This window comes from Phaethon aethereus (assembly GCF_964289735.1).
Source record: "Phaethon aethereus genome assembly, chromosome: 1".
Classification (NCBI taxonomy): Eukaryota; Metazoa; Chordata; class Aves; order Phaethontiformes; family Phaethontidae; genus Phaethon; species Phaethon aethereus.
The window spans coordinates 143,548,588-143,574,495 of record NC_138575.1 but is presented as its reverse complement, the minus strand read 5'-3'; the positions used below and the strand labels follow the sequence as shown (position 1 = coordinate 143,574,495).

The 25,908-nt window shown below is 42.9% G+C and overlaps 1 protein-coding gene across 1 annotated transcript; it reads right to left on the bottom strand.

The window, feature by feature from the left end:
* Positions 1-972: 972 nt before the first annotated feature.
* On the bottom strand, positions 973-21,301 carry MXRA5 (matrix remodeling associated 5; the record flags this gene model as incomplete). Its single annotated transcript, XM_082007358.1, has 7 exons — positions 973-2,884; positions 4,434-5,334; positions 5,984-11,020; positions 15,382-15,772; positions 16,096-16,225; positions 18,558-18,773; positions 21,114-21,301. The coding sequence occupies 7 exons, from the start codon at positions 21,299-21,301 to the stop codon at positions 973-975; spliced, it is 8,775 nt and encodes a 2,924-aa protein (XP_081863484.1).
* Between the last annotated feature and the right edge of the window lie 4,607 nt (positions 21,302-25,908).

Below are 25,908 nucleotides of genomic sequence, written 5' to 3'. Positions count from 1 at the left end.
GTATCCTGAAATAAACATAACAGAATTGTTACATTTTTATTGGGACATAATGTTTGAAAAGATAAAGAGTATGTATAACACTACATGACTTCTGCTTTTTGACTTATCTTTATACTTTCAGTGTTTGGAGTTCCCTATTTTCTCAATGAAAACGACAGTGAATACATTTTTTGGAAAATATTTTTTATTATAAAATGTACAGTATATTGACCTTAATATTATAAAACACTGTAATGTATCAGAGTCTTGTAAAGACCAATAATTTATAAAATGAGACCAAGTTCATTGTTACTCTTTCTAGTCTCATAGTCTAATTTAAAAATATATATAAAATATATAATGAATGGTTTGACTGTAGCGTCCTTAGTAGCTGGAAAAGGTTTGTTCATATGTTAAGGTAACTAATGTCTGCACGTATTTTTTTAAAATAGATCACTCTTAGTTGCTAAGTTAGTCTTTGATTTTGCAGAGCTGATAGAAAAATGAACAGAAAGGTTAGTAATCATATTCTATAAGGCTAGATTATGTAAAAACACTGCAGGGTATAAAGAAAAATATGTTTTACTAAAGCACTTCTATCACTGCAGCTCATTTATTAACAGTTAATACTTCTTTGGTACTTTTAAGGTGCTTGTTAAAACAAGGAAGAGCTTTGGACTATTGACAAGAATAGAGTACTTTAGGTCTCAGATGCTATTGGATAGCATGAAAAATCACACTACACTCTCTTAACAATTTAAAGACCTTTTCCAATGTGTTAGTCTCCTCAATTTCAATATGTCTACTGCCTCCATTTATTGCAGGGACCTACTACCATATTGAGTACAAAAGCAATACACTTTGCATGAAAATAGGATTAATTCTTTTTTTTTCTGCCCTCAGCCTTCCTGGCTTTTTTGCAAGCAGTACTTGTTGCACTCGCTTGGCAGTGACTTGAACACTAGTATCCAGCCAAAGGCATTTGTTTCAGTGTCAGAATATGTGTATGTAGGTTGTTTTCGAATCACTGCCTAGTATATTTTTAGCAGTGCATTTATAGAAGCCTGCATCCCTTTGAGTAGACTGCTGGATGACTAATGAACCCTGAGGGTGGAGGAATTTGTTTCCATACAGACGGGACTGAGCTCCTGTTGTCAGATGTGATTTGTCTGGAAGCTCCCATGTTATTTCTGCTTTAGGAATCCCAATGGCCATGCAGTTCAGTTTTACTGAATTTCCAGGCCTGGCATAGATAACGGGGGCCGGCTCACTGGTGATTCGGGGAGGATAGGCTATCACGATGACAGGCACATTCATAACAGAAGTGCCATACTCTGTGGACACTTTGCACAGGTAAGTGCCCCTGTCAAACACAGAAGCCTCGCGCACTATCAGTGAGCCGTTCTCCAGCAGGGAAAAGCGACCCACAGCTTGCGGGGCATCCAGGACCATTCCATTGGGCAGCGTCCAGGAGATCTGCGCCCGTTGGTTTGGCTGGGTGATGCAATGGAGCTGCAGAGTTTCTCCATTGATGATGCTCACCAGGTTGTTGTACTGGTTGCTGATTTCTGGCCTGAGTCCCACCTTCAGGAAGACTACCCGTTCCATATAACCTCCTGGGTTTCTGGCAGTACAGCGGTAAGTCCCGGCATCCCCAGCAGAGAGGTTGCTGATGTGTAAGATCCCATCCCTCTTATGGTAAAATCTGTGCAGGCGGCTGCCACTCAGCACTTCAGTGCCGTTGGGAAGGATCCAGCTTGTGCTGGGCTTGGGGTTCCCCTGGACTGAGCAGTTCAGATTGATGCTGTGCCCAGCAATGGCAGTGATCCTTTCATTGACAGGGTCTCTGAAGGAGGGTTTCTCCAAATTGTCTGAGATGAGGAGCTGCACAATCAGTCTTGCTTCCCCTCCTTCATTCCGTCCAATGCATATGAGTTGCACCGCATCTGTCTGCCTCACCCCTCTGATGTCTAACGTACCATTACGATGCACAGTGATCCTGTTCCCATAGTAGGGAGCTGGCAGGATTACTCCTTCTGGAAAAGCCCATAAGACCCGTGGAGCAGGGATGCCTTCAGCTTTGCAGTCAATAAGTTTCCGGCTATCCCTGATGGCTGTCTCTCTCACAGATGTTATTGCGCTGAGGTGTCCGTTGATTCTGGGAGGCTGAACGTTAACATGGATCCAGACGACTTTCCGATCTTCTCCAGCACTGTTCCGCACTACACAAGTATAGTTACCACTGTCAGATCTTTGGGCCTTTTGGATTAGGAGGGTGCCATCCCTATATACCTGATATTTCTCAGATAGGGCAGGAATGGGCCTGTTGGTTGGGGAGAGCCAGGTCACTTTGGGTGTGGGCTCTCCTTTGGCTTCACATGCTACTGTGACAACATCACCATAGGGTACATCAATAATGACATATGTTTTGTTCCTGATAGTTGCAGGCTCGGCCACTACTTTGACACGTACTTTCATCTCATCCTTCCCAATCTGGTTCTCAGCATAGCAGGTGTAGTCCCCTTCCTCTCTCAGTCCAACGTCATTGAAATACAGAGTTCCATTATTGAAGACCACGTATCGCTTTGTCCGGCTGCCGCTGTCATCTGACTGCATGAAGGTATTGATCATGCTGCCATCTGGAAGACCCCAGGAGATCTCAGGATTTGGCAGACCTGTGGCTACACAGTCAACTTTCAGGTCCCCTCCGTACTTAACCTTGTGGTTATTCTCGTTCTTATGTTCTATTTTTGCTGGTTTCATCATCACATTCACTTTGAGGACCACATAGTCATCCCCGATCCTATTGCGGGCCACACACAAATAGTCTCCTGCATCTTTATCTGTAACTGAATGGACAACCAGAGTCCCATTGCTGAATACTTTGATTCTAGTCTCCAAGCTACTGTAAAGAAAGAAAAATGAACAGAACATGAGCTGCAAAATCACATTTTAGGTATTAATTATTGAGAGAAATCTGGGGGGAAAAAGCAGCAACTCAACAATACTGAAAAAAAATGAGAGGATCGTTGTTATTGTTGGATAATTACATGGTCTGAAACATTCAAGATATTTACCACCAAAAAGCAAATGGAAAAAAATAATTCACTCACTTGTAACCAAGCAATTCTACTGTTACATTCAATTACTTTAATGGTGTTTTTGACCACTAAACAACCATTAAATACCAAATGGTGGTATTTTTTACTTTTCTGGCTGCACATACAGTATTCTGTAACATTGAAATAGGGGATCTCTGAATGATATATGCCACACAAACCTATATGGACCATAACTATGTAGTCTGGCACTTGGGTCCTCAGCTAAAAACAAATTAAGATAAGCAATTTTGTCTGGCATCAGGTAATCTTTAGAACAATTACAAAGAAGTACAACATTGCTAAGCTTTGAAATATGGAAAAAAAATATTTTCAATGTGCTAAAAAGCTATTATCCCTTTCCACTTCATTATGGAATTGGTGCATTTTGGTCAAAACTGATTTCCTCAGTAGTCCCAGCTTTCTCCCCAAAGATCTACTGTATTTGAAAAACAGCCCACATAAAAATCATGAGGGAAAATGAAAACAAAACAACAAACCAACAGTATTTTGTTGCTAACACTATGAAGCATAAAATGAACTCTGGATTTTGTGTGATCTACAGGCTACCTAAATATATTTTTTGTCACTATGAAAAAAATGATGACTACGTTCAACTATCAAGAGAGTTTTTGATAAGTGTGCATTTTAATTTCAGTACATTTCTCATATGTCTGTAGTGCTGAAAGAGTGAGTAATGAATAATTTATAGAGCAGAAATTATGTTTTCAGCAAAGTTTTAAGACAGTTATTGTAGTTTTGGAGAAGTGATATTTTACCTGATACATTGGAGAATGTATTGTTTTAAGCATTTACATGCAACTGGGTTTGCACAGACCTTATTGTATGGTAACGTTCATTTTTACAACAATGTTAAAATGGTCATGCTTACTAACCATTATAAGATGATTTCTTTGCCCCGTATTTTCAGTGTATAATGATTTGTACAACAGACAAGCAAAATTCAGTGATCCCATTTCTCCTGGGGAAAAGCAAGCACCTATGCAACTGTATGCAAACTAGGCACACTGAAACAAGCAGATACACGAGCTGTGTATCTTAACTGTTGCCACTGGACTTTATACCACTTTGACAAGTGGCTGTAAAAGACAAATAGTGGCAGCTTATCCTAACCACTTGAAGCTGACTTTTCAAGAGTACTATTGTTTACAAGAAAATTACGTTAAGTTATGACTTGGCTATCTTTTGATATAATTTCAAATTCTTCCTTAAGGATTGGGGGCCTCATTTAAAACTCACAGAAGTCAAGAATGAAACTTGTACAGATATGAATGTTCTTTTCTCTAAGTTCATCTAAACTGTAATCTAGCTGTGACATCTCAAATAGTAATTTACCTGTGCAGGGAATCAATAATCCTTTTGGAAGGCAATCTCCATAATATCCGAGGCCAGGGATCACCAGAAGCACTACAGTCCAAATGCAGGATACTGCCGTATGTTACATCTGTCCTCTGAGGAGAGCTCCCAGTGATCTTAGCATTAGATGAGTTCTTCTTCACATGGAGTTGTACTGTTCTCCTGGCAGCTCCCACCATGTTAGCAGCAATGCACTCATAGGTCCCACTGTCCTTGGGGGAGACATTGCGAATATAAAGAGTTCCATTCGGAAAAACAAATAAATTCCCATTGACAAACTGAGACGGTCGGATTTGCGTGCCATCAAAGACCACCCAGCGGATGCTGGGAGAAGGTGCTGCTTTGGCAGTGCAGTGGATGTTAATACTGCTACCAAGGGGCAAGGAAATGTTCTCTTGCTTATTCTGCTGGATGATGGGGGGTAAGGCTGCAATGTGGAGCCTCACTGCAATGCTGTCAGCTCCTGCAGCATTGCTTGCTACGCATTTGTAAACTCCTCGGTCTGAAAAAGTTGCTTGCTTGATAGACAAGGTTCGATTTTCATGAAGCATTATCCTACTTTCTGTGGTGGTGACTGTCTGTAAAATCTTCCTATCTGGAAAAATCCATGAAATATGTGGGCTTGGAGTCCCACTAGCCTGGCATTCCATTGCTATGGTCTCTCCAAAATAGACCGTGACATCTCGATAGCGGGAAAGTAAAATTTTGGGCTGGTGGGCTACAACTGTGAGCACAATGATCATTTTATCTATGCCATGCAGGTTCTGAGCTGTGCACAAATACTGTCCCTGATCCTGCAGTTGAACATTTTGGATAAGGAGGGTACCATTTTTCCAGACTTCAAACCTTTGTAACCTGGTGTTGGCTGTCATTAGAGCTCCTGGTAAGGTAAGAGGAAAGAAAGAAATGGAAAGTCAAAGGCTTTAAGACATACATCATTGCATTGAAAAAGCCTTATGTAAGATTTTAGATTTACTTAACATCAACTACAACTTCAGATGGATCACATGACATCTTCTGACACTGTCCATAGCTCAAATTAGTCTTTGTTTCTATTGCAGAGCTAATCATACTAGCTTGCAAGCCTGTACATTGTGGGAATTTTTAAGGGCTTTATGCTTTAGAATTCCTCTTAAATCTTTACATAATTTCTCTTTTCCTTTTGCTTATGGAGATGACACATACATCAATATTTAAGGCAGCAATGTTAATAAACCCACACTTGTAAATGTTGTCAACACAAATTCTAACTGCTGTGAATAATCAAAGTTGGCTGCTATTCCCCCTTCAAAAAAAACCTCATTAAATGGTAGAGGTTTTCTTTTACTACAAGAAATATTGCAAAATTATTTTTACTTGTAATGATTAGTTGCAATTTGTCACATTTTATCTATATTGATTAAAAGAGACAGAAATTATTCTTCAGTGTTTTGGACTATTCCTGCAATCATGTTGCATGTCTATGCAACAACTCAAGTATCTGTACCCTTAAAAAACTAGATGGAAGAACACATTTTTCTCTGTCTTACCTGTAGAGACTTTTGTCCAAGTAATAAAAGGCTTGGGTTCCCCTACTGCATCACAAGGAATAAAAGCATCTGTTTCAGCAAGGATGGATATGCTCTGAGACCCTTTTGTTATAATTTTAGGCCTTTCTCCATGTATCCTGAAATTAGTGAAAGATTGAATTACAGTTGAATTGTGTGGCATAATGCCTCCCACATAAGGAACAGATGGCACTTTTTGATGACGATGATGGACATTTTTAAAAGGATGAACTGTAGTGGATATCTGTGGTTTTGTGCGCTGAGAGAGAAAAGCTGGAGGGGTAATCTTCAAAACTGCTAGTGGTGGTGATGTGGTGGTTGTTGCATATGGCATTGGAGGCACTGGAATAGCTGTAGCTTTCTGCACTGTAATCCTAGTAGGGGAGACCTGGGCAACCTTCTCATTTGTGTCTTTTGGGACTAGTTGACTAGGGACTACTGGTTTAGGATGCATATTTAAGTGAGGGAATATCCTTGTTCTGTTGAAAAGGAATGGCATTCTGGAACTGGGATAATAGGGGATGCCTTGACTTGGTAGTCTCCCTGCTGTGCCTCTGTTATCTGGAACAAAGTTATTTCCAAAAAATCTTGAATTAATATGGTATCTGTTCTGACCCTGATTACTGAACATGGTTCCAGTGAATGAATTTGTTTTGTGAAATGGAGAGGCTTGCGTTGGGGTAGTTGTTTCTCTCTGAGAAGCAAAAGACTTTTTGTCCTGGATAGTATGTGCTGCATATGCTGTTATCTCTGGTTTGTTTGTGTAGTGAAGAGGCTGGTGTGTTATGAAATAGCGAAAGGAGCCTTGCGTTACAACGTATGGAGGCTTCACTGTGCCTCTTACTGGAACGTGCTTTGGAGGCACAACAGGCAATCTTTGGTTTAGGCTTGGTATCATTCCAGCAGGTGGATGGGGAAGGTTTGGATTTAGCAGTAAACTGTTGTTTGACTTGCTACTATAGATATCTTTGAATTGTTCTTCTTTTGACTGTATGCTAATTCTGTTTTGGCTAGAGGAAGGAGTAGACTGTACATTCTGTCTTGAGCTCACCACCATTTTGTCACCATCTGCTTCAACTTGTTTTGCTTCTGAGAACCTTTCTTGATTGAAGACATTACTTTCTTTGGTGGTATAATGAAGAGAAGGGTGTGAAGTGCTTAAAATGGAAGAGGGAAGTGTGGCAAGTTTTATAAATGGAATAAAGGCAGTGGATGTAGTCAGAGGTATTTCAGTTGTCTGCAAAGTGGCATCATGATGAAATACATGTGGCTTAGCTTCCTTTTTATCCAAGGAAGATGGCTTTGTCCCAGTCTGAGAAGCAACAGATTCATTTGTTTCTCTAAGTGGAAAAGTCTGAGTTTCTGTCGTGCTGAAGGAGGAAGACAAAGTAATTGTCTCATGTTGCTGAGGTGGATCAGTTATTGCTGGTGTTTCTGAAGATACTGTGGGCTTCCATGACTCCTTTGAAACTGGAAGGTCCTTAAAAACTTCCAATGTGCCAACAGGAATACTTAAGTCTGTCATAGTGGGATATATCAGCTGGAACGTTCCAGCAGTTTTTTCATCAACCACAACTTCTGAGACAAAAAGGATAGGCTCTTCTTGAGATTCCGGTTTTGTAGATAATATCAAGCTGTTCATATGCTCAGGAGAAGCGGTGCTTGATTGTTCAGCCTTACTATCTATAGTTTTAGAATCTGCTTTAATGCTCTTCTCCTCAGATACATTGTCTAGTGAGTAGTATGTTGGCAGTTCACTTTGCTCTGGTTTCAGAGGTGCACTTAATTCTTTTGTGGGAACTGCGTCATGTACAACATATGATGATAAAATTGTGATAGGTGCAGTCACTGGAAGTGCCGAGGTTTCAGGAGCAGTAGAGAGTGTCATATGTTTTGCTTCAGGTGGAGAAGCAGTAGGCCTAAAGAAGGAAGTTGTAACCACCTCTCTGGTTTCGGTAATTTTCTCTAAGACAACTGGATCAGTAACTAATGAAGGAATGAATCCCATATGCTTCTGTTCCTTAACCTGTATTTTGACATTGTTTTTAAGATCAGGACTTTCAAGAGTTGCAGAAGGAGTTTTGGTCACACCTTCAACTTCAGCTGTCCTTGGAATGATAGGCATCGCCTCTGTGGTTAAAACAACAGGGGGGAAAGGCTTTGGTCTTTGTCGGATTTTGTTTGGCCTCAATCTCCTTCTCCCATAAGGCCTTTTTCTAGCATGCTGAGTAACAAGTGAAGGCATGGTCTTTCTGTAAGGAGTTGTTGTTGTGGCCACAGTGGTCAATCTACTGACGGAAGAAACCGTTTTTATCCCATCTGCTGTTTTATGAAGAGCTTTAGTACTTGGCAAAATGAATGTGGGATCTGGTTTTGGAGTAGCCAGGTTTCTATGTTCTCCTCCCTGAAAACTCTCTGCATAACTGCTGGACATGCTTTCTTGAGTCATTGTATTCCTGTGGGTCTCAGGTTCTTCCCTGCTCTGAACCCTGATGGGTGTGACAGCTGGAAAACTTCTATTTAAGTCTGTCATTTTTGTCTGACCTGTGGATACTTCTTTGTGCTTGGATACTTCTTTGTGCTGATGTATCAAGTCATCGCCCTTTTCTGTGACAAATGGAGAAACAGATGAAGAAACGGTAGTAGTGCCTACAGAATCTGTTGGGATGACCTCATCCAACTGAGAAGGTGTTAAACTCATGGTGTCAACACTCACGAGGTCCACTTCATTTATCTTCACGCTTGTCTCCAAGACACTATGAAGATCCACAGTCTGAGATTCAACTAGGACAGTAGCATCAAGTGGTAGCTCAGCAAAAGCAGAATTTTCCTCTGATGTGGAAGATACAGTTCTATCTACATTTTCCACTGTGAATAAACTGCTCTGAATACTAGGAAAGTTTGTTACAATTTGTCTGGTTAGAGGTTCTTCAGTGAAAGCATGGATATTTTTGTTGACTACGACTGAATCATCAGTCCTGACGTCAAGATGCAGCTGGCCTTCAGGTTGCACAGTTGCAGACACAGAAGTCAAATATGGACTCGATACAGGGATTTCTACAGCATATATACTTGCAGGTGTTTCTAAAGCCCTGTGGTCGGAGAAGGGTTCAGTTTCTGACCTTGTTAATATGGACTGGACCGAAAATGCTTTAGTGTTGTGGGAAACAGTGACTGAGAATGGCTCATCTTCACCCACAGGTGATGCATCAGCAGAGGAATCTACCACATCAGCTGCTTTCTCTGAAGGTGGAGGGCTGGCTACCGGATGAGGGACTGGAGTAGTCTTCTGCATGACTGATGGCAGTGCAGTTGTTAAAGAAATGGCAGTATCTGTTTTTGTTCTAGGAATATTCTTCCCACGGACCTTTGCCAAAATGTCAGCCCAATGCTGTGGATTAATCTGCTTGTTCGCCATATTAATTCTCCTTCGAGATTCAAATACTCTCCGGCCTTCTGCCACATTGCTGTCTTGGGTTCTATCACTACTTTTCCAGATTTTCATTTTCCTTCTGCCCTTCTTTCCCTTTTTAATTTGAGCCTCTGTCACCTGGTCACTTTTTTGTTTGAAGGATATTTCTCGGTCTTTCAGGTGGTTCTTTCTTTGTGGGAATTCATCCACCCCTCCTGCCCCTGATCCCTCTCCATTGTCTATGACCCGCCCTCTTGTTTTTGATGAACTTTTTGAGCCCGGGCGCTTTTTTAGCTTTATCCTTTTAAATGACCTGTCAGACACCATTTTATTTACTGTGACCCTTACAACAAACTGATCTGATCCCTGCTGATTGACTGCCACACATCTGTAATGGCCACTATCACTGACATGGCTTTTTGGAATAAGCAAAGTACCGTTGTCCAACATATATCCTTTTGAAGAGTTTGATAAATCATTAAGTACCTGGCTGCTTGGAAGAATCCAGCTCAGCTGTGGCTCTGGGATGGCAACTGCACTGCACGGCAAAACTATTGGATCTCCAACATTTTTTTCAACTCTCACTACATCTGAATCACCTACCTGGATAGCTGGAGGCTGCACTAGAAGTCTGTAAGCCATTATGTCCACATCGTCTCTCACTTGGGCAATGCAGTGGTACAAACCACCATCAGTGTAACTCACTGCTTTGATTATTAGCTGGCCACTACTGAGAATGGAAAACCTACTGTCTTTCTGATTAAATGGTGCCTGCAGTTTAGACCCATCTGGAAAGAGCCACTGAACAGAGGGACTCTCAGAGGCTTTCACATTGCAGCTCAGCTGACATTCTGACCCTTCCACCACGCTCTGTGCTGTCCTTGTGCTCTGGTTTTGCTCTATCATTACCCAGCTTCTCTGCTGCTTGGTGTCTTTGGTATGAATTGTCTGAGAAAACACAGTAAAAAAAGAGAGTACCACTTTTTTCCCTGTACTCTGACGCCTGTTTAATTGGATATTTATAAGAGGTTGCATCACCCAGGAAGGCTCAGCCAGTATTTGAGCTTTTACACCTGTGTAGTAAAGAGCATCATAATCTGAACCTTGCCTATACTGATAGCTTATTTTAGGCTCTTTGCTGAGCATAAGTTCCCTCTCTAATTTGACAGGTACTTCACTGTAATAAGCTATAAGTTTCCATAATTTCTCATAGTTTTCTCGATTCATTGGACATTCAAAATCCAGTGAAATTGTAGCATTTATATCAATCTCCTGAGTCTGGATTTGACTCCACTGAATTTTGGTAGAGTCTGTTGGTTTTTTGATTTCACAGTTCAGGTGGACTACATTGCCATGCTCATCAGTCATATTTAGAGTAATTTTCCATGGAGAGGACCAAAGCTCTTCCAGAGGGAGTTCATAATTGTCACCATCTTCTTCATCTTGAGTGCTGCTATTCTGCCTCAGTGAGGACTGAATGACAGGTTTCCTACAGGAAATATCTTTCAAGTTTTGAATATCTTCTTTCTGCAGCTGTTTCGGGCTGTTGCACTTAGGACAGAGCTGTCCCCCTTCATAGGCTTTGTCCTTTTTGCATTTCAAAACACCTGCAAAGAAAAGGGAAAACAAAAGATAGGTAACCGGCAGAACTCTGTTCTAGAGTTAGAGAACTCTCAGGATTGCCAAATGGACCGCATGAGGTACGCAGTTTGGCACATGACACATAAGGCAAGGCTTTTAAAATAGCACCTCTGTTTTCACAGTCAAATGGGTGCGTGATTCTCAAACTGACCACAACTTCTTCTGACTTTAATGAGAGGACTGAATACTCCATCCTCCTGAAAATTAGATTCACTGCCTCTGAATGAAATGTCTAGAAATTGAAGTGTTCAGAGCAACATTTTTAGAAATCAGTGGAAATCTACGCTGTGTCAAAAAGTCTGTATCTGTACAGTGACAGCCTACCCATCTATCTTGTGCATCTAAAGTGAAGAGGACTGGGTCCTCTCAGCTTTAAAACATTCAGCATTTACCTGAGAAATGCTGGACTTCCTCATTAAATAATCCAGGAAGTTTTTTATTTTTCTCTATTCACCAACAACATTTCTGGCAATACACAAAGCATTCTACTGTAGCTAACAAAATCTGTTGACTAATTCCTGTACTTACAAGCTAATAATCAGCAGCCACAAAAATTGAAAGTGCCACTTCTTCCCTGATCTCTGAAATAACTGTAAACTCTGTAAAGATAAAATAAAAACTAAAACAGAGAAGGAGCTCTAAAAAAGGAAATGATAGCCTTGATTCCTCTCTTCTATCAATGCCAGAAAAACCCTTGTCTGCAAAATAAGTCATCTGTTTATTACATTGTTCTGCTCATTAGAATGTCAAACGTCACCTTACATATTTAGTTTGGAAATATGTTGTAAATAAAATGTATTCCAGTTATTCTAGGAATAAGAATAAGCATCACGTTGATCACTCCTGAGGAATGAGGGATCTTTGAATGAATGAACCATGGTGGGATACAAGGTAAAATGTTAGAAGCGGAGAAGAGTGGCAAAATTTCATACTATTTTTAATTGTAAAGTATATGCTTTGCCAGTCTGACAAATCAATTTTCTTGAGAATGTCTTACAAATGAAATATTTAACTGAACCAGTCTATCACTTAGAGATTCAAATATGATGTTCCAAAGATAAAGGAAGCTTGCTTCATGACAGAACTGGCCCACAATCAACTTGGCAGTGGGCACAGTGGTCTGAAGAACTTCAATGTACTCTATGAAGCAACACTTTTATAACTCTATCTGGACATAATTCCCAAAGAAATTAATGTTATAGTTGTATAAAGATACAAAATCTGTCATACATGAAAATTATTTTCCCTTTCCAGTAATCACTACTGTTGTACTGTAAAAAGGGAATTTAACTGAATAAAAATGCTAACAAGCCAACACCGCGTAAGGGAAGAAAGTTCATCTAATATTTCATTGTTATAACTTACAGTGCAACTTAAGTACATTTAATACACATACTCTTTTGGATCAAGGAGAGTATATAAGAATATTAAAATGTAAGTTAGTGAAATATAATATCAAAGTTAGATGATTTACATCTCAATTCAGTCAGGAACACTTACATTACCCATTCAAGTATCACACACCCTTAAAAGTATTGTCCTATAGCTAAGTGCAAAAATGCAATTATTTACATATTGTAAGATTACAAGACCCACCATCATCCACCATACATGCTCCAAATCATTATATAAACCTTGTGACTCCAGCACTCATTTGAGACATCTTCAGCTGCAATTAAATGACAATTCCCTCTTCATATTTTAGCAGCAGCTCTGGTGTAACACCAGTCCCTCTGGCCTACTATGGTAAGTATTTGGTTACCTGAGACGGGGCCTTGGTAAACTGAGATGTCCAAATCAAAAACTGATATTCAAGAAACCCCTCATTTACTGTATTCCTGATACAGAGGCATTCTAAAACTGTTTGTTTGTTGGGTTTTTTTCTTCTAGTATTTTTCTTCTGCACATGACCTGAAGTGTTCCAGCCTAAACAGCGTGATACTTACCTTACATCTAAGCCTGAACAAGGATAGAACAGTTATTCTAGGAAAAAGATTGCCGGATTGTAGGTGTTCTCTGAAAATACTTAAAAAGTATTTGCTCCATTGTTGACCTCGGAGCCAGGGAGGTTTATGGAGCACATTATCTTGAGCACTATCACATAGCACATACAGGACAAACAGGTGATTAGGCTTAGTCAGCATGGAAGCACCTTTCACCTTCCACAGCATTTTCCTGGAGAAACTGGCTGCTCATGGCTTGGATGGGTGTACTGTTCTCTGGGTAAAAAATTGGCTGGATGGCCAAGCCCAGAGAGTTGTGGTGAACAGAGTTAAATCCAATTGGTGGCTGGTCACAAGTGGTGTTCCCCAGGGCTCAGCATTGGGGCCACATCTGTTTAAGAACTTTATCAATGATCTGGACGAGGGGATCAAGTGCACCCTCAGTAAATTTGCAGACGACACCAAGTTGGGTGGGAGTGTTGATCTGCTGGAGGGTAGGAAGTCTCTGCAGAGGGATCTGGTCAGGCTGGATCAATGGGCTGAGATCATCTGTATGAGGTTTAATAAGGCCAAGTGCTGGGTCCTGCACTTGGGTCACAACAACCCCATGCAACGCTACAGGCTTGGGGAGGAGTGGCTGGAGAGCTGCCCAGCAGAAAGGACCTGGGGGTGTTGGTTGACAGCCGGCTGAACATGAGCCGGCAGTGTGCCCAGGTGGCCAAGAAGGCCAACAGCATCCTGGCCTGTATCAGAAATAGTGTGGCCAGCAGGAGTAGGGAAGTGATTGTGCCCCTGTACTCGGCACTGGTGAGGCTGCACCTCAAATCCTGTGTTCAGTTTTGGGCCAGTCACTCCAAGAAGGACATTGAGGTGCTGGAGCATGTCCAGAGAAGGGCAACAAAGCTGGGGAAGGGTCTAGAGAACAAGTCTTGTGAGAAGTGGCTGAGAGAACTGGGGTTGTTCAGTCTGAAGAAGAGGAGGTTGAGGGGAGACCTTACTGCTCTCTACAACTACCTGAAAGGAGGTTGTAGTGAGGTGAGTGTGGGTCTCTTCTCCCAAATAACAAGCAATAGGACAAGACAAAATGTCCTCAAGTTGCACTAGGGGAGGTTTAGACTGGTTATTAGGAAACATTTCTTTACGGAGAGAGTTGTCAAGCATTGGAACAGGCTGCCCAGGGAAGTGGTTGAGTCACCATCCCTGGAGGTATTTAAAAGACATGTAGATGTGGTGCTTAGAAACATGGTTTAGTGGTGGATTTGGCAGTGTTATGTTAACGGTTGGACTAGATGTTCTTAAAGGTCCTTGCCAACCTAAATGGTTCTATGATACTATAAAAGTTGTGGTCAATGAGGAAACACAGATAGACATGAAGGATGCATGAATATTCCATAACAGTCTTAATGTTAAGAGAATCAAAGGACTCATCCAGGAATTTAGAAACCTGATTTCTGTTCCTTATTTAGCCAAACAAGTTCAAATCCAACATTCCCACCTGCCATGAGAGCACATAGTTAGTAGCTTTGTTAGTTGAGGACATTCATCAGTCCTTAGTCAAAGGCACAGTGTTGTGCAAATGAACACACTAATGTTATAACCTATCTGCTCCTTCCATTTATAAACTTTACTATCACTTTTTGTGCCTTGAATGTAATGACTAATTCCTTTGTTGTTGAATACAGATTTTTAGCTAGTGATACACAACTTCTTCCTCCTAACACTGCTTTTTTAATGCAACCATTCGTTGAAAGGTAATGGAACATAATAGTGTACATAGACATCATGTAAGTAACAATACTCAGGAAAAAAAAAATCACAGAATCACACAGAATTATTAAGGTCTTCAAGATCATCAAGTCCAACCATCAACCCAACACCACCAAGCCCACTAAACCATGTCCCAAAGGGCCACGTCCACATGTTTTTTGAACACTTCCAGTGATGATGACTCCACCACCTGCCTGGGCAGCCTGTTCCAATGTTTGACCACTCTCTCCATAAAGAAATGTTTCCTAATATCCAATCTAAACCTACCCTGGTGCAACTTGAGGCCATTCCCTCTCACCCTATCACTAGTTACTTGGAAGAAGAGACCAACACCCACCTCGCCGCAACTCCCTTTCAGGTAGTTGTAGAGAGTGATAAGGTCTCCCCTCAGCCTCCTTTTCTCCAGACTAAACAACCCCAGTTCCCTCAGCCGCTCCTCATAAGAATTGTGTTCCAGATCTCTCACCAGCTTCATTGCCCTTCTTTGGACACACTCAAGCACCTCAACGTCCTTCTTGTAGTGACTGGCCCAAAAGTCCCTCACTTTTCAATGCAGAAAAGGAAAATAAATTATCTAATATTATGAGTTGAAGAGGCATTGGTATTTCTGCCTTTACCTCCAGAAACTTCATTCCATTCAAGAAGCCATTTTAAGCTGCAGTCACAGGCCCATGGATTCCCATGAAGGTAAAGATTCTCCAGCAGTGGCAAGCCTTGAAACATCCCTTCAGGCAAGGTCATAAGAGCATTTTCAGATAGGTAGAGATGTTTTACTGTTGACAGTTTGAAATAACCAAGGACCATAAATGTTGAAAAGGTGTTGGGGTGAAGCTGCTGGAGCAAATTTCCTTCTAAGTGGACCAGTCTCAGAGAAGCTAATCCATTAAAAGCATTCGGATGAATAAACTCAATTCTGTTGTGGTCCATGTGCAGTCTCATTAAACTTGAAAGTCCTTGGAGAGTTTGGCCAGTTATGACTTTCAATTTATTGTAACTAATTTTGAAAACCTAAAAAAAAAGAATAAAAAAGAATAATTTTGTTTTTTTATCTAAATCCAAACAGAATAGCAAGCATGCAGAAGTTTTCCTCCCTCATTCAGATACCCTTTGCACCACTGAAAAATTGTATGCTGGTCAAAGAGGGAGAATACAGCTGAATATGAGTTGGCTTTATCAAATATGACACGGGCATAGTTAACAAATCTCCAGTGTATTTGTGGGGGGAAATGGTATCTTAATCGTAAGAAAGGCACTACAAAAAACATTTATTTTTGTCTTCTGTTAGTCATCAAAGTTACAGTTTATGAAATTTAGGAAGATGTGAGCATTACCTGTAGAGACACAAGATCTTTCAAAGCACCATTAGGTATACTCTGAATGTCATTTCCATGTATCATGAGCAATTCCAGTTTTGCAAGTCCTGCAAAGGAGTTTTCGTATATAGACTGTATACTGTTAAACCTGGAAAAAAAAATCACATGTGCAATTACATTTTATGCACTGACTGTCATGGACTGCAAATGTAAAATTAGTATAAGCTAACTTTCGGGAAAAATTGGAGGGATCTTAATGCATTGTCAAAGGGCCAGAAGTTACTGAAACATTTTTACAAGGCCAAGTATACTTAGTTCATGTTTACATTAAGATTTCTTTTAACTCAATTTGTGGCACTTTAGCCATAATTTAGGAGTAAGAGTAATAAATAGGCGTTTAAGTTCTAATAGTTGTCAGTATGTTTTTCCATGCAGCTCAGTTTATGGAATGGTAATAAATTAATGGCCTGTAGCCAGCCAATGATGCTATAAAGTCTGGCAAACTAGATGGGCTGCAGTGTTGCCAAAACAGCATCTAACAATAAATGAATAAAGTTTTGGAGACAATATATTAAAAATTGATATCTCCCAAACAGCATGAGAAGCAGGAAGTCACATCATGCTTCACTTACTGTTACAAAGTGTAATTGGCTACGTCAACTAATTACATAAAATCTAGGATCTGACCTTCCAATTATCTAATCTGAGCCTAGAAACTCCTTTTTACAGAAGGAATACAGAAAATCTACTTTTTGAAAACAATTCAATTTCACTTTGAACAAATAGAACAGGTTTTATTCGCCAATATGGAAGCCTTAATTTTGGCAGCCTAGTCTACCTTTGGGTTTTCCATATGTAGACATAAAATTAAACATATGAGCTAATCTGGGCATGAAGTCTCTAATGTAAGCATCAAATTTTAAAGATTTTTCCTATTTTTTAACACTTTCTAGAAAGGAAGGGAAGAGACAACGAGAAATTAGAATACTTTGAATATGGAGGAAATACTTTCAGATCCTCACCATGCCATCTATCTAAAAATTTAGACTACTGTTTTGATATCCTTAGTCCCACAGATCTACTAGGCTTATAGGAGTCTTCTTATTAAAATTACATATTTTAACATCAGCCCTTCTAAACTTCTCTAAATAAGAAATTTTCCTAAATTATTTCCAGTTAGGAAAATAATCTTCACCTCATAAATATAAAGCATCTTAAAATAGAGGTATGGTGAAAGCTTTTTTCCAAGGTGAAAAAAAATGAAACAACAGATTGTTAAGACTGTTTCTTCCTGGGAAAGGACACAACTCAGACAATGTCATTTATAGTGATGAAGCACAAAGATAGGAAAGGTTTTCTATGTTAGCAGTATCAAATCATGTACTGTTAATAAAAAAATGTCAAAACACCTAAATAACTTAGAAGCCTACATCACATTTTCAAAAGCATTTAGGGCTAGACTTTGCCATAGAATATTGACTTATGGGGGAATGTAACTGTGAATATGCGTGGTTTTGAATGTGGGAGGAGAGGGAAGCATTTTTGACTCAAGAATGGCATGAAAGTACAGCTTGCTGTAACACTAAAATTGGCTTTAGGTGGATAAAGTGCTGGTGAATAGACATTTTAACTACAGAAAAGAATAAAAAAAAAAAATCAAGGTCCCTACTGTCAGTCATTGCATGATCAATCGCAGGTTACACGTTTTGGGGCGGTCAGGGTGAGTTCATACCAGGTAGTGAGGCAGCTCTGATACTGAGCAGAAGAGGACTGCGACTCTTGCACCATGCCTTGTCACATAATGACACGACACAGCACTTTTGTGATATGCAGCCTGCAAACCGTCCTTGCCTTCTCGTCTTACAATCTGACAGGTAGATGTGAGTTGGCAATACCCTGGCAGAGGAAAGTGAGTTGGGGCCTGAGCAATCTCTCCCCAAAACATTGATGTCTGCTTATAATGCACTTAAGTTCTTGGAACAAAACCAAAACTCCAAAGGCAATGGAATAACTTTGGTTTTACGCTATTGCTTTAAGATATGCTACGTCTCATTGTTCTCCAAAATGCTACCTGGCTACATTATCGAATTTTACTCCTGCTATATTATTTTACCACAGGTATAATAATCAACATTTAGTAGAAATCCCATACTAGGGATTAATAGGTCTAATTCAGTATATTTTTTTTATACACTATAAAAGACTACATATACCATTTACCAAGAAGAACTGACACCATGATATAAATATTTATTTGAAAATAGTAGTAACTTTTCTTTGAAACATGAGGGCTAACAATAAAACTTTCTCCATGCCAGTAGTTGTAGCATTTGAAATACAGCACCTGCACGTAACCACCCACCTCTGCAATTCTACTTAAAAAACACACACAGTGATCTCGGTACGCCGCATGTGTGAGAGACGTTCCAGGATTGCGCACCAAGAACATAAAACTGTTTGCTACAAACTGCCATACAAACCCAAAATTGATTCTTTCCACATGTTTCGAAATCCTTGCCGGCACAGCTGCTAAGGACCGAAAGGTGCAGTGGACTTCGGTGGGGAGGTAGCAGGCGCAGGGGTGGGGGCAGGCCAGGGCGCCCGGTGGCAGCCCCAGAGCCAGGATCAGCACCACGGAGAGCGCCCCCGCCGCCGAGCCATCCCCCATCTTGTCGCCTCCCCTCGCCTCGCTCCTCCTGGGTCGGCCGGGGGAAACATGGGGGGGGGGGAGGAGGGAAGAGAGAAGATACGATGATATTGCATTATTTTGCAATCCTTTTAAAAAGCTTTATATACCCAGCGATGCTCTGCAGCGTCCCAGAAGGTCTGTAGACAACCAAAGCAAAGTTCCATCAGAAAGAGGTTTTCTTTCCTCCAAGTCATTTGCTACTTCAAAGTTAACTTTTCCCCCATAATTCACTTCTACTATTCTACTAAATACCTAGTTTACTAAAGTTATGCTGTCTCCCTAGGGTTATAAATTTTGTAGGTTTGTTCTGTAGCCAAGGGAAGTACTTGTCTCACCTAAAAATCAGAAAACTTCAAGGGAAGCATCTACTTCAAGCAAATTGCCATGGCTCCCTCTACAGTCAAGTGAAAGAAAAAAAAGCTACCTATATTCACTTGAAGGTGAATAATATCAGGTATCTATCTACCTGATCAGATACCTAGAAGCAATACAAATCAGCCACATTGGGTCCCTAATCAGCTAACTCACCTAGCCTAGCTGACTAATTTTTAGACAGGCTACTAACATCCAGGAGAGTAAAATTTGGCTGAATGAATCCCATTCATAATGTATATGGGAAATGGGAGAGAAAGTCAGTGAACGAAAGAATTGGTTGGCCATGGATCTAGACTCTGTCATCCTTTGACACGCATTACTGTGCAATTTTACTGTGCAATGTGCTTTTACATTGTAATCTTAAGCAAACAAAAGCTCTGAATTATCAGAATTGATAAAACTCGTCAATTTACTTAGAAGCATAAGCACAGACCTCAGAGGAAATGTAAGCAAGGAAGTTTATCACCTTGCCATGTCTATCAGCACTCAAGTTCACATTTTTAGAACTCTGTGTCTAAAACTGGGTGGCTAGACTCATGGAGAGTCATTTAAAGATCCACACTGTACTAGAACAGACAAGAAAACACAACTGTTATTGACCTTGAGCACTAACCATTTCTGAAGATAAAATAATCTATGTAGATGTCTAATTACAGATTACACAGCCCAACTTTGGAGAAATGAATTTGAAATATCCCTATTCTTATCCTTACCATCAGAAGAATTTGAGCGCTTCAGATTAAAGCCATACAAGAATGCAGGCTACTATTAGTAGCAGAAATTTAGTGTTCCTGCTCTTGAATAACTGTGTGACAACGATGGAAAGGCATTCAGTTCTACCAGATATTATGAGTTCCATTAGTTATTGCTTTTAGTATAAAAGTCAGATTTTCTCAGATCTGCTAGCAACGAGGCATGCTTTTTTTTTTCCCCTAAGACCATCATGTGCAAACCATTACAGTTCAAAGGAGAGGCTCATCGGGATGAAGAGGTTTCTCAAATATCTGTGGTCAAGTTAATGAGACGTTTACCATTCTTTATGAGACAAATAGCTTTTAATTTGTTTAAGAATATTCAGGTGCTGTTTTCCTTAATGTTCTCTTTAATGAAAACTCCTTTTAAAAAACATCCTACCCACTTCCATTCCTTTTCGGAGGGGGCACTGCACTGGTGCTCGCCGAGGTTAAGAGGAAACTGCAGTGACTTGTGAGGGGTTGGGGATGAGCAGGCCAAGGGGACTCACCCGTGCTTCTCCCAGCTGAGAAACAGCGACGCCCGAGTGCAGGGCCCTCAGCACCCACGCCGAAGCCGCTGGTCCAGAGATTTGGCAGGAGAAACGCAGGCAAGACGGGACCGGCTCCGCGCTGCCGCGCCCTGCCGCCCGGGGGCGCCCTCGAGCGGCCCGCGCGCCCCGAACGGCATTGGCTGTCTCCACCGCCGCCGCGCAGCGCGCCAGCCAATGGGCTGCGGCTCCGCCACCGCCTCCGCGGAGGGGGGGCAGCCTGCCGGGAGGCGGGGCGCGCGCAGAGCGGGGCGGGGCGTCGGGACGCGGCGCGGCCCCGCACGGCTCCTCGCGGGACCGCGCCCACCCCGCGGGGAGGTTTGCGCGGGTCCCGCGCGGCGCTGCCCCTCCCGCCGGGCCGGGCCGTGCGCCAGCCGCGGCCATGGTGGAGGCGCGGTCGTGTGTGCGTGTCCCCCCCATCCCCGTGTTTCTTTTTACCGTCCCGAGGGCAGATGCTTCCCATTAGGGCAGAATGTCCCCGCCGGGCTCCGCCACAGGAGCGGACGGGCTGAGGGCGGGCGCCGACACACGGCGGCACGGCCCGCAGGGCGCCCGACCGCCACCAGCCAGGCAGCCGCGCCGCTCCCGTCCTCCTCCCGCACAGACCCGCCAGGGACCCCCCATCTCAAACCGCCTCCACCCCCCAACCGGGCCCCGGCAGCCGCCACCGGCCGTGCGCGGGCTCCTTACCTGCAGCCGGGCGCGGCGGCCTCAGCAGGCGCTGCCCGCCGCTGCCATTGCCCCGGGGAGCTGCGGGCGGCCGGCGACGCGGAGCGGCCGGCGGCTACCTGGCTCCCGGCCTCCCCTCCGGCACCGGCTCGCCGAGGCTCATGGCAGCCCGCGGCAGCCCGCCTCGACGCCGCCTTAGGACTCCTCATCGCCCGTCATCCTGCGTGGTCCGCCGTCCTGGCTGCGTTCCCCCGAATAAGCATAAGCGATGCGCGGTAGCCGGGCAGGACAACGTCTGGGGTGGTGGTGGTTTTTTTCAGTTACTGATATTTTCTCTGAGCGCTCGCCTTCTCTGCGTGCCCCGCGTCCCGGCGAAACGTCGGGATCCCTCAGCCCCGGCGGGAGCCGAGCGCGTCGCTCCGGGCGCTGCGGGAACTCGACGGGCGAGCGGGCGGGCGGGCGATGCCGGCGGCTCCGCGCCGCTTGCTGGGCTGCCTGGGCGCACAGCTCCCGCGGCGGCAGCCTCCCGCCGCCCGCCGCGGCATGGGGACGAGGGGCACGGGGTGCCGGGGCTCCGCGCTCCACCGCTCCACCCGCCTCCCCGCGCCGGGCGCTGTGCAGGAGGCGGGCGCGACGGAGCGGCTCCTCTTGCGGGGTGGGCGGCCCCTCCGCGGGTGGGGGGGGGCTGCAGGCGGGACCGCGCCAGGGGGCGGGAGGGGGGCGGGAGGGGGACGCCGGAGCCGGCGAAGGGGGGGCCGGGGGAGCTGCGGCCGCCGCGGGGGAAGCCGAGCCCACGCCTGAGTCAGGGAGCTGAAGCTCACGGAAAGTTCTTTCTGGTACCTGGGCGCACCCAGCACTCTTGAAACGCTGCGATGTGGAGGTCTCCGCGTTGTGCGCCCGCCCGCCCGCCCAGTCCCGCGTATAACCCCAAAACTGGACTAACCAGCCTGGATTCCTTCTTCTTCTGGTCGTGATATAGGTGCCTCATCACTACACAAAGAACTAGCCTCACCGTCACTCTTAGTGCATACAGAAACTATATTCCTGCAGAGACTTGTATCCAGTCTGTAGGTGAGAATTTGATCTGCATCATACCAAAAGAGAGCTGCTCAAATAAATGCATGTGAACAGAAAAATCTCAAAGCTGGAATGGAGAGTCAATGACAACAGAATCACAGAATCACAGAATAACTGAGGTTGGAAAAGACCTTTAAGACCTTCAAGTCCAACCATCAACCCAACACCACCAAGCCCATTAAACTGTGTCCTGAAGGGCCATGTCTACACGTTTTTTGAACACTTCCAGTGACGGTGACTCCACCACCTCCCTGGGCAGCCTGTTCCAATGCTTGACCACTCTCTCCGTAAAGAAATTTTTCCTAATATCTAATCTAAACCTCCCCTGGTGCAACTTGAGGCCATTTCCTCTCATCCTATCATTAGTTACTTGGGAGAAAAGACCACCAACCACCTCACCACAACCCCCTTTCAGGTAGTTGTAGAGAGCAATAAGGTCTCCCCTCAGCCTCCTCTTCTCCAGACTGAACAACCTCAGTTCCCTCAGCTGCTCCTCGTAAGACTTGTACTCCAAACCCCTCACCAGCTTTGTTGCCCTTCTCTGGACACGCTCCAACACGTCAGTGTCCTTCTTGTAGTGAGGGGCCCAAAACTGAACACAGGATTCAAGGTGCGGCCTCACCAGTGCCGAGTACACGGGGGCGATCACTTCCCTACTCCTGCTGGCCACACTATTTCTGATACAGGCCAGGATGCTGTTGGCCTTCTTGGCCACCTGGGCACACTGCTGGCTCATATTGAGCTGGCTGTCAACCAGCACCTCCAAGTCCTTTTCCGCGTGGCAGCTCTCCAGCCACTCCTCCCCAAGCCTGTAGCGTTGCATGGGGTTGTCGTGACCAAAGTGCAGGACCCGGAAGTCAGGAAGTTCTCTTCCACACACTCCAGGAGTCTCCTAGACTGTTTCATCTCTGCTGTGTTGTATTTCCAGCAGACGTCTGGTAAATTCAAATCCCTCGCAAGAGCAAGGGCTAGCAATTGTGAGACATGCAATCGCTTGTAGAATGCTTCAGCTGCCTCTTCATCCTGGTTGGGTGGTCTGTAACAGACACTCATCAGGAATCTGCCTCGTTCGCCTTCCCCCTCTTCCTTACCTATAAGCACTTGACTTGGTCATCGCAATCATTGATTTCTATACACTCAAAACACTCCTTAACATACAGAACCACCCACCACCTCTCCTTCCATGCCTATGCCTTCTGAAGAGCTTATAGCCATCTGTTGCAACACTCCAGTCATGTGAGTCATCCCACTGTGTTCCTGTGATAGCGACTAAACAATACAGGAAAAAGCAGCAACCAGTAATAAAATGAACCAGGCTGAATGTACACTCAGGCATGAATTGCCTTTTAGCTTAAAAATCCACCAGAGAAGCAAACTTCCATTTAGAATCATTCAGTCATTAACATCCCTCTCCTCATTTTCCCTCCTGTATTACTAATTTTTTCAGTACACAAAAGTAACCCTACTTCTGGTCCAGTGAAAAATGCATCATTCAGATGTATCATGGAAGACCATACGCTATAATCTACTTAGTTCCACTGTGTGGTGCTTGGATACACACAATTTTCTGTTCTCTAGATATTCAACATGACAGTTACGTCATCTATTCTAGAAAAACAAAGAACTAAGACTAAGAACAAAAGAGCTGCAGAAATCAGTATAGATGCACCTTAAACAATAAGAATCCCTCTGAGTTTGAGCATGGAGCTTTCAAATTCCGTCTCCAAGATAAGTAAATATAGCAAATGGCATTATGTTCTAGACCATAAAGCTGTGGCAAGCGTACCATCACCAAATTAACAGAAAGAATTGGAATCTGAGTTAATGAACCATTTTTGGCCTTGAAACCTGTTAGAGGTGTGATTATAAAAAAAGTTGGGGACGGGGAAACCTCTTCAATGGTTAGTGATAAGCTGTTAACATCAGAATCTGCACAAGTCATATCTTCCAAATGGACTAATAAAGATTCACTTTCAGAAAAAAACTCATATCCATGCTTTTAGCTACGGAATTTGTTTCATGTCATGGTTTAACCCTGGTGGGCAACTCAGCCCCACCCAGATGCTCACTCACTCCTCCACGGTGGGACAGGGGAGAGAGTCAGAAGGGTAGAAATGAGAAAACTCATGAGTTGAGATAAAGACAGCTTAATAGGTAAAGCAAAAGCCGCGCACGCAAGCAAAGCAAAACAGGGAATTTATTCACCACTCCCCATGGGCAGGCAGGTGTTCAGCCATCTCCAGGGAAGCAGGGCTCCATCACATGTAACGGTTACTTGGGAAGACAGACGCTGTAACTTCGAACGTCCCCCCTTTCACCTTCTTCCCCCAGCTTTACATGCTGAGCATGACATCATATGGTATGGAATATTCCTTTGGTCAGTTGGGGTCAGCTGTCCCAGCTGTGTCCCCTCCCAGCTCCCTGTGCACCCCCAGCCTGCTTGCTGGTGAGGTGGGGTGACAAGCAGAAAAGGTCTTGACTCTGTGCAAGCACCGCTCAGCAATAATGAAAACATCTCTGTGTTATCAGCACTGTTTTGGTCACAAATCCAAAATATAACCATATACAGGCTGCTATGAAGAAAATGAACTCCACCCCTGCCAAAACCAGTACATTTTGAAAAAAATTGTCATTTAGTTTGATGACAACTGGATGATTTTTGTTTAATTACCTTAAAGAGTAGAACTCTCTGAGTTCTGCACTACAGAAAACATTTCCACCATGCATCTTTGCTCAGTGTGCTATCATTTGGTTTCTACTAGTGTATCATTTGATCCCCCGATCTATCTCTGAGAAATTACAGTGTGTAGAGCCAGTTTAAATGCAGCCAAGAAGAATATGACTTCGCTAAGGTCTGACTAAAGCCAGCAGTAGTTAGTGGTCTCGTGTCTATTTGAAGGCAAGATTTCATCCCCACGCATAATCTGATCACTTATAATGACAGTAGGAAGAAATTATTTTGCCCAAATGCAAGTAAGTTTTTGAAGAAATTTCACATAGTAAATACAGAAAAACTTTTGCAGATGGCCTATTATAGGACTTAAAACTTTGGAAAATGAAGAAAACTTTTTTTATTAATTCATAGCTAATAATACTTTACTCAGGTATTTTATCAAGCTTAAACTGCTGTGTGAAGAGTGTATTACTATTGCTATTACTTTTACTATTATTCAGGGTGAATTCATTTAAGCAGTTCTTAAAACATTACTTTCCACTCCTTATAGTTAAAATTGTAGTTAATACCATTAACATTTTTATTTTCTCATTAAGACCCTACTACCTTTGGGTAGACATCAGTTTCCTCTAATATCTCCTCAACATAGCTCATAGCTACAAAAATATTATTACTAAGTGCACAGTTTATGTGTTAGTGGGAGGAGAGCTATTTAAATACTCTAGTGATACACAGAGAAAGTTATAGCTGACTTAGTTGTGGTAGCCCTTCACACTTAATGTACATAATGGTATGTTTGTTCTGAAAATTAGTGATATTAAAATAAATCACATAGTAGGACCAAGCAGAAGTAGAAATCTGCACAACTATAACTGGAAAAAAAAGATGCAGAAGCTCAGACTGATAGATACATGCAGTAAATCCTTCACTAGTTGGAGTTTGAAATTTGAGAAGAAATTTAATTCAAAAAGATGTGCTAAAGTTTGAGAGCAAGTTTTTGTACTACATTATAAATAAATATGTGAAGAAGATATTACAGCAACATTTTAAAGTAACATGACTCAC